The following is a 13,220-nucleotide window of genomic DNA, read 5'->3' on the forward strand; positions in this document are numbered from 1 at the left end:
GAATGGTTATGCTGCTAGTAGAAGCTATCTGTTTAATTTGGTTCATGTTTAGCATCCATAGCTTCTTGACTGCTTATGTATTGCCCTTATAAAGGATGAAAAAAGCCTGAGCAAGCTTTAACGTCATAGGAACTTGCATTGTTTATAAGTATTGACATTTTAATTTCTGAGGCACATGAATTTTTCTGGGTCTATGTGCAATTCTGTGTTTAGAATGGCAATGATGATTTCTGTGCAACTCTTCTTTTAAAGTATAAGGTCTGTCTTCCCTGTGCTTGGGCATACTTGGTCTTTGCTTTTCTCGCAAGTGTCAGTATATTAAACAAAAGATCTTCCAGTGAAGGATGTTAGTGGCTTCATATTGGAAACCTTAAGCTAATAAAAAACCATTCTGTCTTTTGAACCACTGCATCAATTTAACTGGAGATATTTTTTTTCACATGGTACCTACCTAGATAATTAGACAACTAGTCTATAAGGTTTTTCAATCTGTGTATAGGAAATTGAAGTTTAGAAGTTTTGGAATTTTACCTACAAAATTTGCACATGTATCATTTATTACTTGCTTTTGAGGGAATGCCCTTCATCAATTGCTTAGATTACTTGTTATCAAGCAATCTCATTTTTTTTAATTCAACCTCTTCTTTGCCTCCTGACTCTTGTGTAGCTTTTGACTCGTTTTAGAATTATCTTTTTTGTCAGTATCTCTGGATTCAATGTTTTGATTTGCAAGACATGGAGTCATAGTGATGCATGCTAACAGTCTTTGATCTTCATAAAAAATGTGTTGCAATTTTCATAAGATATTTTTGGATTCGTGAATTCTGAAGACAAGTAATTTCAGGCAAAAATATACTCGGATTCTGAGCCTATTGAAGCAAGAGCTGAAGCTGTTGTGCTTCTAAAGCAGCTGAACTTCCCTGTTGGTATTTCTCCCTTTTTCTTACCTGTCTTCAAGTGTTATTTCTTTCCTTTTTCTCCAGTTATGCTATTGCCTTTTGGTTTTCATTCATGATTGATCTGTTCATTGTATCTATGATTACTCATGTCCCCATAGGAGTTGGTCTTGAGTGGATCACAGCACTTGTGGTTTTTTTCCTTTTACATTTTCATCGAGGAACCTGGGTTGGTCACACGTCACAGAATAAGATGCACTTAATGCTTTATGTATTAGTTGATTATATGCTGTATACTGTTATAAATTGGCTAATTGAGCACTCTATTTTCTTAGGATAACAACATCCTGATAATATAGCAGCTAATCTGTTTATTATTGTTTCTCATTATTTTAATGTCATTCTACCAGCTATTAGATATGTTGTGGCTAAGGATTGGCATTCCATGTACAAAGCTTTTTATGACTGTGTTCATGTGTGGGTCATGATGTACCTTTCCGATAGGGTACTGATATGAGCATGGCATGATGCTCATGTCACAACATGTGCCATGCTGATTGGTGTCGGGCATGCCAACCCCTGGCAACAAAACTAATTTTATAGGAAAGAGTGATATAAAAAGAAAATGTTATGAATAATGGTCAGATTTGTGTAACATGACAAATTTACCAAACCTTAGCACAATGTGTTCACATGCATTAGATTCTTTATCCTCAGAACAATGTTTATTCTATGTTTACCTGGACCTGTGGTTGATATCATCTTAGCATAAATAATGCATAATTATCATCTTAAAAGTGCAGTAGATTATCTGAATCCAATTTTGATTGCCAACAATTTTGTTACATCTTGCCAGGTGGATAGCTTAAAGACAAAGCTACTTGAGAAATTAGAGGACTATCTCATGACACTTCAGGATGAACATAAGGAGACAGGGGCTTCAGCATTGGACACCTTGGAGACTAGTGAACCATCTGATATAGGAAAATTATCAGACACAATACTTTCTTTAAAAACACCAACAGGCACACACATGGTAGCTTCCATCTGTTATTCTTCTTCTATTGAAATTTGTCTTGTTCTTTAATTTTTGTTTCATAGAACTGGTATTGGTTCCTTGAATTGGTATTATGCAGCAGCACATCTATGTTTCTTTCAGAGTAACTAGTGCAGTTGTTATACAGATCTAGTGCTCGTGCCTTCCTGGAATTCCCCATCTAGGATTGTATTTTGGAAGATCTTTCCCTTTACATTTGGGATGTGATATATTGTCGAAGGTTACCTATTCATTAGAAACATTGGCTAAGAATTATATAATTTAAGATTCTCCTAGAAAAATGTTAATAAAGATGAATGATTCATCATTGTCAAGAAAGCGTAGATCAGATCTTCCAAAAAAACTAGAAATATGCAGTGCTGTGGATTCCCAGTTTTTTTGGCTTTGGTTAATTACTTAGTTATACTAAATTATATGATCTCAGGGCTGCAGAAATTGAGTTTTAGAGACCATCAGTTTTGAGCTATGTTTAATACATATTTATACAACATGAATTCAGTGAGTTCTTGATTTTGAACTTAAAAATGTGACATAAACATAGGTGTCCACAAGTGTTTGTGAGCTTGTATTTTCTCATTTGTTGATCTGATGGAGGTTACTAAAATCTTCATAACTCTTCTTTACTTTTTTGTGATTAATGAAAATTTTAATTAATATGCTTTTGGCATTAACAGTTAGTTCCAATGGGTTATGATAATAAAGGCGATGTTGTTGAATTATCTCATTTTACTAGTTATTTAGTTATCTGAACCAGTTGAGTTTGGTACATGTTAGGGTTTTTTCAGTTTTTGAATTAATTACCTCAACCAAAGTAAAATGAAGGTTTCCACAAAGCTGGAAGGTTTGTTCACAATTATTTTTGCTTTAGAGGGATCATGTACAAAATTTTAGTGACTTGTAGTGAATAGAAGGCTGCTCTAGTTTTTTAAGTGGGTTGCCTTCTTTGTGCAAAGAACTTATTGTGTTTGCTTGTAGCTCCATTTTCCACATATGACCACTAGATTTTCTTGTTATCCTTGTTGAAGTATGGTGATTCCCTTGTCATTCAAGTTATTAGTTTTTTCTTGTTTGTTATCAGTTGGGTTCAGGTGATAACAATCTTTGATCTTTTATACAACCTTCTTTACCTAGGTTTCTGTTGGTGAGGTCTCCAAGATTATCCGTGCCTATCTTATTATATTTCCTGATTCGGAAAGACGACTCATTGAACTTATACAGGAGTTGTTTACCAAGTAAGTTTTTAGTTCTGTGATTGATAAGTTGAGTCTTATTTTTAAATGTATTTGTATTTTGTTTCTCAGCCTAAATAATTTTGAGAAGCTTTTGAAGTCATTTGTACTTATGACTTATTCACTGTTGTACTTGGAAGGCGTTATGGAATTATTGAACGACGAGTAAAAGAAAGGATGACATCTGCAGATATACTGAAAATGATACGTAAGGACTTTAGCTATGAATTTATGCTGTATGTGGATCACCATTACTCTGATGTTCTCTGAATTTTGTTGTTAATTTACTTTTAAAATGCAGCTGCATATCTTTTCTAAATTTCAGTAACACTCTTCACTTGGTAAGCATCTACATGTGTGCATCCTGATGTTAACCTATATATATTTAAATTTCTTTTGGCGAGACATATAGGTCTAACACAATAATATTATCTCATCCACTATCAGGACTTTGATTTACAATTTATTTGTGTCCATGGACATCATATCTGATAATGTTTCTACTTAAGTCTGTATGATACAACCCATCGAGGTCTTTTTTGGTTGCAATCTTCTGGACATTTAAGATGCCTTCTCATATTGGTGAACTATAACCTACATCACACACAACCAATCTGAGTTGCTTGAACTATCATTACCTATTTGTGCCACAAATTAATTGCTTCAGTGTCTTTTGATGCCAAGCATTTTGTAATATTTACCAATTCAACAGTTGTAGTCAGTGGCAAATATCTTAACTCTTAGGTTTCTATAATGGCTTGTGACCAATAACATGCCGATTCCTAATGGAACATCCACCATGTAAAATAGATAAATTTTCATTTCTAAAGCTGTTCATACTTTGTCTTTTGTAGATTGTTCTATAATGGGACAAACAATTTTGCAGCTTGTAAGAGTTATATATTTCCTACTTAATATTCCATTGACATAATGCAGGAGTTATTTGGGAAGATGTGACACTGATGGATGAAGTATTGGCTGAGGCTGCTCTTCCTGCTTTTTCTTTAGAGGTTTTTCTTTTACTCTTTAATAATTTTGACATGAATATTGATCACTACTATGTTGTGCCTTAAAACATTTTCAAAGAATTGTGCTTCTGCTCACAGAAACAGGAAATGTACTATATTTTTTTCGTCATTTCAGTACATAAGTTGATCTTGCATACATTTCTGTTTGTTTATAAAAGTTCATAAAACTTCAAGTTGAAAAAGTTTAATCCGTCATGCACTAAGAACAGTAGATGAACTAGACGAATTTGTTGAAACCAATTCAGTTTGGTATATTTTAAGAGACTAATTATCTCGAGTCTGAACATTTGAATTTATCATCATTTAGGAGCATCACTGTGCATTGTTATCTATTTTTGTTGAGGATAATAGGACTTAGATTAATAATTATAAACCATATACCAAGGTTTGAAGTTCTTGTGGAACTGGAATGAAACACGCTGTGTTTAAACTGTGCCATATTGAACAAAACATGCTGTATTTAAGCTTGTGCCACATTGTCACGACCTTAGCTGGAATTGCCTAAGGCGTGCGGCACCCTTGCGGCCAAAGACGCGAACTTAGCTTGCGTTGCCTAAGTCGCGAGTCACTCTTGCGGCAAAGACGCGAACTTAGCTTGCGTTGCCTAAGTCGCGCTTCGCCCTTGCGATCTTGCTCCGCAAGGATCAGCCCACTTTGTAACCTCTCGCAGGTCCCGAAGGACCTGTAAAAGAGAAAGAGAGTTAGATCGAAAGAACGAGCAACGGACAAGTCCCGAAGTCTCGCGAAAAGGAAAGCTTTACAAGCAATTCGTCGAACACCTTGTGTGCACAAGAGAAAAGAGGGAGAGGGGGAAAAGCAAGGCTTTCAAGGATGAACGAACAGCTGCAAGCCCACAAACAGCCGCTCACCGGGTCCCGGACGCAACACCAAGTTCCCGTAAAGGTCACGTGCGAACTTGCGAAAGAGTGTTCAACGCCCGGTATATAACCGAAGCCCCATCCAGCCATGTGCCACCCGGGGGGTTCCTGGGTGCTGAGATGGCTGACATTTTGGTGAGCGGAGGCAGCACTCCGCTCACCTCCCGCGGCACGCGAAAACGGAGCCGTTTTGGGCTGTTTTGGGGCTGTTTTGCTCGGTTCGGTGAGCGATCGCTTTGCAACGCTGTAGCTTGTTCGAACTTACATATTTACAAGCAAAATGACCCAAAACCATGGGAAAACATGCTGTCAAGCAGCTGTACATGCGGGTGTGAGCGACGAACGGTTCGTTGAACGAAGTTGTTGCGGGTGCGCGATGACCGTTCGTGACATTCTCCCCCACTTAAACTGTCGACGCCCTCGTCGACGCTTGTTGGTAGTTGTTGATGACGTCTTCTTCATGTCGCAGGGCGTCTTCAGGCTCCCAACTGGCTTCAGTTCGGGGAAGCTTTCGCCACTTCACCAAGTACTCTGTTTGCTCCGCTCCGTTGGGTAGCTTTATCTTGCGATCCGCCAGAATGGTTTCCACTCGCTTCTCGTAGGAGGCTGTGATGGGAGGTAGCCGAGTTGGAATACTTCGAGAAGCATCTTGCGGATCTGAATGGTAGGCCTTCAGGTTGCTGGCGTGAAGAACGTTGTGAATTTTGAACCACGCCGGCAGCTGCAACTTGTAAGAAACATTGCCTACCCTGCTGATAATTGGGAAGGGCCCTTCATACTTACGCACCAATCCTTTGTGGACTCTTTTCCTGAAGAATTGGAGTGATGCTGGTTGGAGCTTTACCAACACCAAATCGCCAACTTTGAACTCCTGTGGTCGCCTTCCCAAGTCTGCCCACTTCTTCATCCGTTTTGCCGCCTTCTCCAAGTAAGCCCGCGCAATATCGGCATTTCGATGCCACTCCTTTGCGAAATGGTAGGCTGATGGACTACTCCCAGTATACCCAATTGCCATAGTGTGCGGAGTCGACGGTTGTTGTCCTGTGATAATTTCGAAGGGGCTCTTGTTGGATGCAGAGCTCCGCTGCAAGTTGTAGGAGAATTGGGCGATGTCCAACAGCTTCACCCAATCTCGTTGATTGGCACTCACGTAGTGCCGGAGATACTGCTCTAAGAGCGAATTTATTCTTTCAGTCTGACCATCCGTCTGGGGGTGGAGGCTTGTAGAGAAGTATAACTTTGACCCCAACAATTTGAATAGCTCGGTCCAGAAACGTCCCAGGAACCGAGCGTCTCGATCACTAACGATATTGTGTGGGACTCCCCAATACTTCACTACACCCTTCATCATCAGTCTGGCCGCCTCTTCAGCTGAACAGTGTAGGGGAGCAGCAATGAAAGTTGCATACTTTGAAAACCGATCGACCACCACAAGTATCGATCCAAGTCCCCCTACAGGTGGCAAGCTTGATATGAAGTCTAAGGAAATGCTCTCCCAAGGCCTTTCTGGTACGGGCAACGGCTCCAAAAGTCCCACCGGCTTCCGTTGCTCCACCTTGTCTTGTTGGCAAGTAAGGCATGTTCGAACATACTCCTCCACATCAATCCCCATCTTTGGCCAGTAGAAGGCCCTCTCCACGAGAGCCAACGTTTTGTGAATGCCGGGATGTCCAGCCCAAAGGGAATCGTGACACTCTTTTAAGAGTTCACGCCTTAAATTGTCCACTCGGGGAACATAAACCCTATTCCCTTTTGTGTAAACAAGTCCCTCCTGGACCCAAAATCGTCGTGCCTTGCCTTCTTTGATGAGCTGCATCAGGATAACTGCCTGGGGATCACTATACAGTCCATCTCTGATTCGGGAAAGGAAGTTGGAGTGTAACTGACTTGTTTGGCCTCTGCCCTCCAGTTGTGCAGCATTCACGCACTCCACCTTCCGACTCAGCGCATCGGCCACGACATTCGCCTTCCCGGGCTTATATTCCATTGCCATATCAAATTCAGCCAGGAAGTCCTGCCACCGTGCTTGCTTTGGGGAGAGCTTCTTCTGAGTTTGGAAATAACTCAGGGCGATGTTGTCTGTCCTCAGCACAAATCGCGACCCGAGGAGGTAGTGTCGCCAAACTCGTAGGCAGTGGATCACCGCTGTCATCTCCTTCTCATGCACTGGGTACCGCCTCTCGGTCTCGTTGAGTTTGCGGCTCTCGTAGGCCACCGGATGACCTTCTTGCATGAGTACTCCACCAATAGCAAAGTCCGAAGCATTTGTATGGACTTCAAAGGGCTCTCCATAGTTTGGCAATTTGAGCACTGGTTCTTCCAGAACAGCAGCCTTCAGATCTTGGAATGCTATCTCACATCTGTCAGACCACTTCCAAGGCTGCTCCTTCTTTAGCAACTCCGTCAGTGGGGTTGCCCGCTTCGAATATCCCGCGATGAAGCATCGATAGTAGTTGACGAAACCAAGGAAGGATCTCAACTCTGGCACCTTCTTTGGAGTTCGCCATTCCGCAACTGCTTGCACCTTCGACTTATCCATCCGAATGGAGCCATCACCGATTCGATGCCCCAAGAATAGGATCTCAGTCTGAGCAAAGTAGCATTTCTCCCTTTTTACGAACAACGTGTTCTCCCTGAGAACCTTGAAAATCGTCCGAAGGTGCTTGACGTGCTCCTCGAGCGTTTGGCTGTAGACGACGATATCGTCCAAGTAGACGACCACGAACTTATCCAAATACTCCTTGAATAGCTGGTTCATGAGAGTACAGAATGTGGCCGGAGCGTTGGTTAAGCCGAAAGGCATCACCAAGAACTCAAACGCTCCATATCTGGTCACACAAGTAGTCTTTGCTTCGTCGCCTTCAGCAATGCGCACCTGCCAATACCCCGACCGGAGGTTGAGTTTTGAGAAATACTTCGCCTTGCCCAATTGATCGAACAAGTCCGCAATGATCGGGATGGGATACTTGTTCTTCACTGTTACTTTGTTGAGGGCTCGGTAGTCGACGCATAATCGGAGGCTCCCATCTTGTTTCTTCTGAAAGAGAACTGGAGCTCCGAAAGGTGCTTTTGAGCTGCGGATGAGACCACCGCTTAGCAGTTCACCTAACTGCTTCCTGAGTTCTGCCAACTCTGGCGGGGGCATGCGGTAGGGTGGTCTCGCTGGAGGCTTCACTCCTGGCTCCAGCTCGATACTGTGATCCACGCCTCTGCGTGGTGGAAGAGTCTTCGGCAACTCGGGTGGCATAACGTCTTTGAACTCCTTCAGGACGTTCGCCACCACAGCAGGTTCTTGAATGGCTTCTTCGTTGAGTGGCTCTAGCTTCATAGCAGCCACGAATGTCAATTCGCCCTTTCGCACCCCTTTCTTCAATTGTAATGCCGAGATATGTTAGGGCTCCTTGGTTCCTCTCCGAGAGACGGGAACCACGCAGGGGTCATCGCCTCCCATCATACATAGGGAATTCAAGAACGGCATCGGCACCAACTTCGCCGCGTGCATAAACTCCATTCCAAGAATCACTTGGAAGTCGTCCAGTGGCACGACCATCATGTTGGTGGTTCCGCTCCAAGTCCCGATTCTGATGGGAACTCCCTTCGCCAATCCGGAGATTCGCCTGGCCTCCGAGTTCACTGCTTTCATTCGGCTTGGGCTCTTCTCCAATGTCAACCCAAGTCGCTGTGCTTCACGATCGGCTATGAAGTTGTGGGTAGCGCCCGTGTCCACCATTGCACGGGTCGTTTGGCCATTCAGCTTGATGTCCACATACATCAGTTCACTACTTCCTGCTTTTTGTGCCTTCGTCTTCATGTTCTCCCCCACTTGACCCCGCATAGCGTTCAACAAACGCATTGCTCCCATTCGGGGTCCTTGCGACTCTTCATCGTCGCTGCCGGATTCAGAACTGCTTGAGCTAAGGGCAACAGCTTTGCCCTTGTCCGATCGGGGAGGGTGGATGGAAGCTGTCAAAGCGTTGAGTGCCTGCTTCTGTGGGCACTCCCTTACCATGTGCGGTCCTCCGCACAAGAAGCATCCTCCAGGTTTTGAGGCCTTGCCTTTTGGGTTCGGCCCTTTGTGGGAGCTCTTCTTCTTCTGTTCGCCCCCGAGCTCCTTCCCTCGAGAATGTTTTGGAGGGCGATTGCTTGAAGATTGTTTCCTTCTCGCTGGGTCTTCAGAGGAAACGAAGTCGGTGAGCCTTTCTGCAGCTGCAATTGCCCCGACCACGTCGGTAACATTCCTTCGATTCAGCTCCTGCTGAGCCCATGGTTTTAAACCATCAAGGAAGCTGAACAACTTGTCCTTCTCGGACATGTCCTGTATGTCCAGCATCAGTGCAGAAAACTGCTTTACATAGTCTCGGATGGTGGTACTTTGGCGGAGTTGTCTCAACTTCCTTCTTGCGACGAACTCTGTGTTCTCCGGTAGGAACTGAGTTCTCAACTCCCGCTTCAAGTCTTCCCATATGTCGACTCGACACCGACCTTGTTGGATCTCCTCCCAACGAGTTCGCCACCAAAGTTTCACATCTCCATTCAGATACATTGTTGCTATAGAAACTTTGGTATCTTCAGAATCGGGCCTCGTAGCTCGGAAGTATTGCTCCATGTCGAACAGAAAGTTCTCGAGCTCCTTGGCATCTCTGGCCCCTCCGTATCCATGGGGCTCAGGTGCCCTCAAGTTTTGTGGCGGTGCAACATGGGTGTTGCCTCCTCCTGCATTTAGCGTTCTTGTGAGCATAGCCACCTTTGCCGTGAGTTCCGCCACAACATCTTGTAAGTGCAGCACGGAGTCCTTGGTGTCATCAGACAGTCGGTCGACTAGGGCCTCGACCTTGTCGATCCTGGACTCCGCTTCCTCTTGCGAGCTCTCTACCCCAACAAGTCTTTGTTGGCCATGGTAGAGTTCCTCCATGCTCGCTTCCAGAACATCCAGGCGGGTTTCCGCCGTCGTGAGTCTCTCCTTATGACTCTTTTTCCCAGTTAGCGCACCAGATTGCGCTTCCTCCGCTCGCGGAGAGTTGCCAACTTCTCGCTCATCCTGTTCGCTGCCGCGATCCTCGTGAGCGGCTCCAACAGCATGAGAGCGAGTGTGCACATGCAGCCCACCTGCAGCTGCTTGGGGCAAGGGTCCGGCTTGCCCCGTCTTGCTTGATTCGCCATGATGCTTTGCCATGGCGAAGTTGCGAAGTTCGTTCGCTGTTCGATCGAAGAGCTTGCCCGCTCTGATACCACAATGTCACGACCTTAGCTGGAATTGCCTAAGGCGTGCGGCACCCTTGCGGCCAAAGACGCGAACTTAGCTTGCGTTGCCTAAGTCGCGAGTCACTCTTGCGGCAAAGACGCGAACTTAGCTTGCGTTGCCTAAGTCGCGCTTCGCCCTTGCGATCTTGCTCCGCAAGGATCAGCCCACTTTGTAACCTCTCGCAGGTCCCGAAGGACCTGTAAAAGAGAAAGAGAGTTAGATCGAAAGAACGAGCAACGGACAAGTCCCGAAGTCTCGCGAAAAGGAAAGCTTTACAAGCAATTCGTCGAACACCTTGTGTGCACAAGAGAAAAGAGGGAGAGGGGGAAAAGCAAGGCTTTCAAGGATGAACGAACAGCTGCAAGCCCACAAACAGCCGCTCACCTGGTCCCGGACGCAACACCAAGTTCCCGTAAAGGTCACGTGCGAACTTGCGAAAGAGTGTTCAACGCCCGGTATATAACCGAAGCCCCATCCAGCCATGTGCCACCCGGGGGGTTCCTGGGTGCTGAGATGGCTGACATTTTGGTGAGCGGAGGCAGCACTCCGCTCACCTCCCGCGACACGCGAAAACGGAGCCGTTTTGGGCTGTTTTGGGGCTGTTTTGCTCGGTTCGGTGAGCGATCGCTTTGCAACGCTGTAGCTTGTTCGAACTTACATATTTACAAGCAAAATGACCCAAAACCATGGGAAAACATGCTGTCAAGCAGCTGTACATGCGGGTGTGAGCGACGAACGGTTCGTTGAACGAAGTTGTTGCGGGTGCGCGACGACCGTTCGTGACAACATGGCACCGCCTTTTGTGGCAACAGCAGAAAAAATGTAAAGAAATAATTAAAAGAAAATGTAAAATTATACATATAAACTTTATAAGAATAGATAAAATGGAGAAAAAAAAAGAAAAACTTGGGTAAAATAACTGTACTTGCATCGTATAGTACCAGTGAGTTCAAAACTGGTTCTCATTTGAGACATGCATCTTAGGTTAGTTGATCAGTTGTTTCCAGTGTATCTGCCCTTCCAGAGGTCTTTTAAAATAAGCTCAGATCATGCACATGATGTGAGCTCAGATCATCTTAGGTTAGTTGATCAGTTGCTTCCAGTGTACCTGCCCTTCCACAGCGTGTTTCATTCCAGTATAGCACATGATGTATGTCTGATAGAGAGCCAAAAGACATGGGTGGGCTATAACAATGACTTTAATATTTCTCTATATTGTGGGACAGAGGAAGGAACACCAAAAGGAACTCAAGAAGTTTCTCTTGTAATGCTTAGATCACTCCTTAGCTCTGGTGGCATGAAATTTGGTTGCCTCTAGTATTTGCTGTGAGAGTTTTCAAATCAAAGCCTTATGGTTTATTTATCAAAATTATTTTTTAAAGCATGATTAATATCCTCAGATACATTGTAGATTATGTTGAAATGTTTTTGTTCTTCATGAGAGTTTAGTTTGTGATGTTCCTCTGCATGATTCACATCCTTGGATACATTGTAGGTTACCTTGAAATGTTTTTCTTCTTCATGATAGTTTAGTTTGTGATGTTCCTCTGCTTATGGGTCTTATTCAACTTTATTTTAGGCTGCTAGGAGTATCATCAGACAATTTATCTCGACTTCCTTCTCCCATCTTCTTCTTGAAGTTTCAGGTGATACTCTTGCTGCTAATGGTGATCCTTTGTAATTTGTGAAAGCATCTTTGTTGACATGACATTGTCAGAAACTTTCAACTTGAGGAAATATTACTTGCTCACCTTTGCACTTAGTAGGTGGTACAAACATATATATGCAATGGGAATAAGGAGCACTTCTGATGTCAAGTCTGGAAGAAATATTTAGACTTCCAGATTCAGAATTAAGAAATATGACTCCAGCCACTGTGGGGGAAATCGAAGTCATGAAACAATGGAATATGTGAATTGATAATAGATTGCCTAATAGTCTCTTGACTGCATTTCTTATCAACTTTCACGTATCAACTGTTTATTACAAGAACTTAATATATCAAGTATAAAGTGGTAAGAGTTTCCTTGATAATTAACTGCAAGTCTTATTAACTTTTAACTGTCACAAATAAATAAATATGCCAATTGCTGTAGATTTAACTCAAGAGCCAAGTCTGGAAGCGACTAGTAAGTTTGTTATTCTGTCTATTATAAGTGTTTATCTAGCAGTAATAAAGCCAATGCATAGATTTCTCTGTAGATCTGAATGTGGATATACAAATATCAATGTTCTTCAGAATTAGATTTATAGGTTGTCAATTTACAGGTTATATGGCCTAAAATATGTGGCCAAAATGATGTAGATGAAGTCAAACATAAGAAGGTCATGTGGAAAGAAAGCAAGTTACATCTGAAAGAGAGGATTTTGTGTTAATATGAGATGAGAATTTCTTTCCTGCTAGCATATGGTTGTAGATCCACAGTTTTCTCTATTCTGGTATCATGTCTATGATTTAACTCTAAGATAGTGGGGTTATTTCATTATAATTCATATGTACTTTTGGAGACATTTGATTTTATTTTTTGCTTTAATATTTCTACCATTATAGACACAGTGCAACCTTATTCTCTCCTTGTTCAGTTGTATAAACAGTATATAATGAAGTCATTCATTTTCAGCGCTTATATCCTTGATGGAGGAAATAATTTCACAACAATCATCTGGATTTGAATGTGTTGTGAATATTAGTGAAGAAATTAGTTATTTTACTTATAGGAAAACACTTCTTTTCTTAATTTGGCAGAAGCACTTACCAAAAGCCAACCTATGCCAAAGAAAGGGTCAGAAGAGTCTTCATTGCAAAATGCACTGGAAGGCAGCAAAAAGGTTGTGATACAGGGTAGTTTGGATCTCTTATTGGTAAGGCTTGTAGTTCAGTGAGATGATT

At 43.0% G+C, this 13,220-nt stretch overlaps 1 protein-coding gene across 2 annotated transcripts in view; it reads left to right on the plus strand.

The window, feature by feature from the left end:
- LOC135644361 (vacuolar protein sorting-associated protein 51 homolog) overlaps nt 1-13,220 on the plus strand; it is a 29,699-nt gene that overhangs the window by 6,695 nt on the left and 9,784 nt on the right. For both annotated transcript variants that reach the window (XM_065161866.1, XM_065161867.1), the window contains exons 7-13: nt 845-922; nt 1,753-1,932; nt 3,085-3,185; nt 3,323-3,390; nt 4,119-4,192; nt 11,910-11,976; nt 13,077-13,192. In XM_065161866.1, the coding sequence (XP_065017938.1) occupies nt 845-922; nt 1,753-1,932; nt 3,085-3,185; nt 3,323-3,390; nt 4,119-4,192; nt 11,910-11,976; nt 13,077-13,192 (684 nt within the window). The remainder of the gene's footprint in view (nt 1-844; nt 923-1,752; nt 1,933-3,084; nt 3,186-3,322; nt 3,391-4,118; nt 4,193-11,909; nt 11,977-13,076; nt 13,193-13,220) is intronic.

This window comes from Musa acuminata, chromosome BXJ3-8 (genome assembly GCF_036884655.1).
Source record: "Musa acuminata AAA Group cultivar baxijiao chromosome BXJ3-8, Cavendish_Baxijiao_AAA, whole genome shotgun sequence".
NCBI classification, from domain to species: Eukaryota; Viridiplantae; Streptophyta; class Magnoliopsida; order Zingiberales; family Musaceae; genus Musa; species Musa acuminata.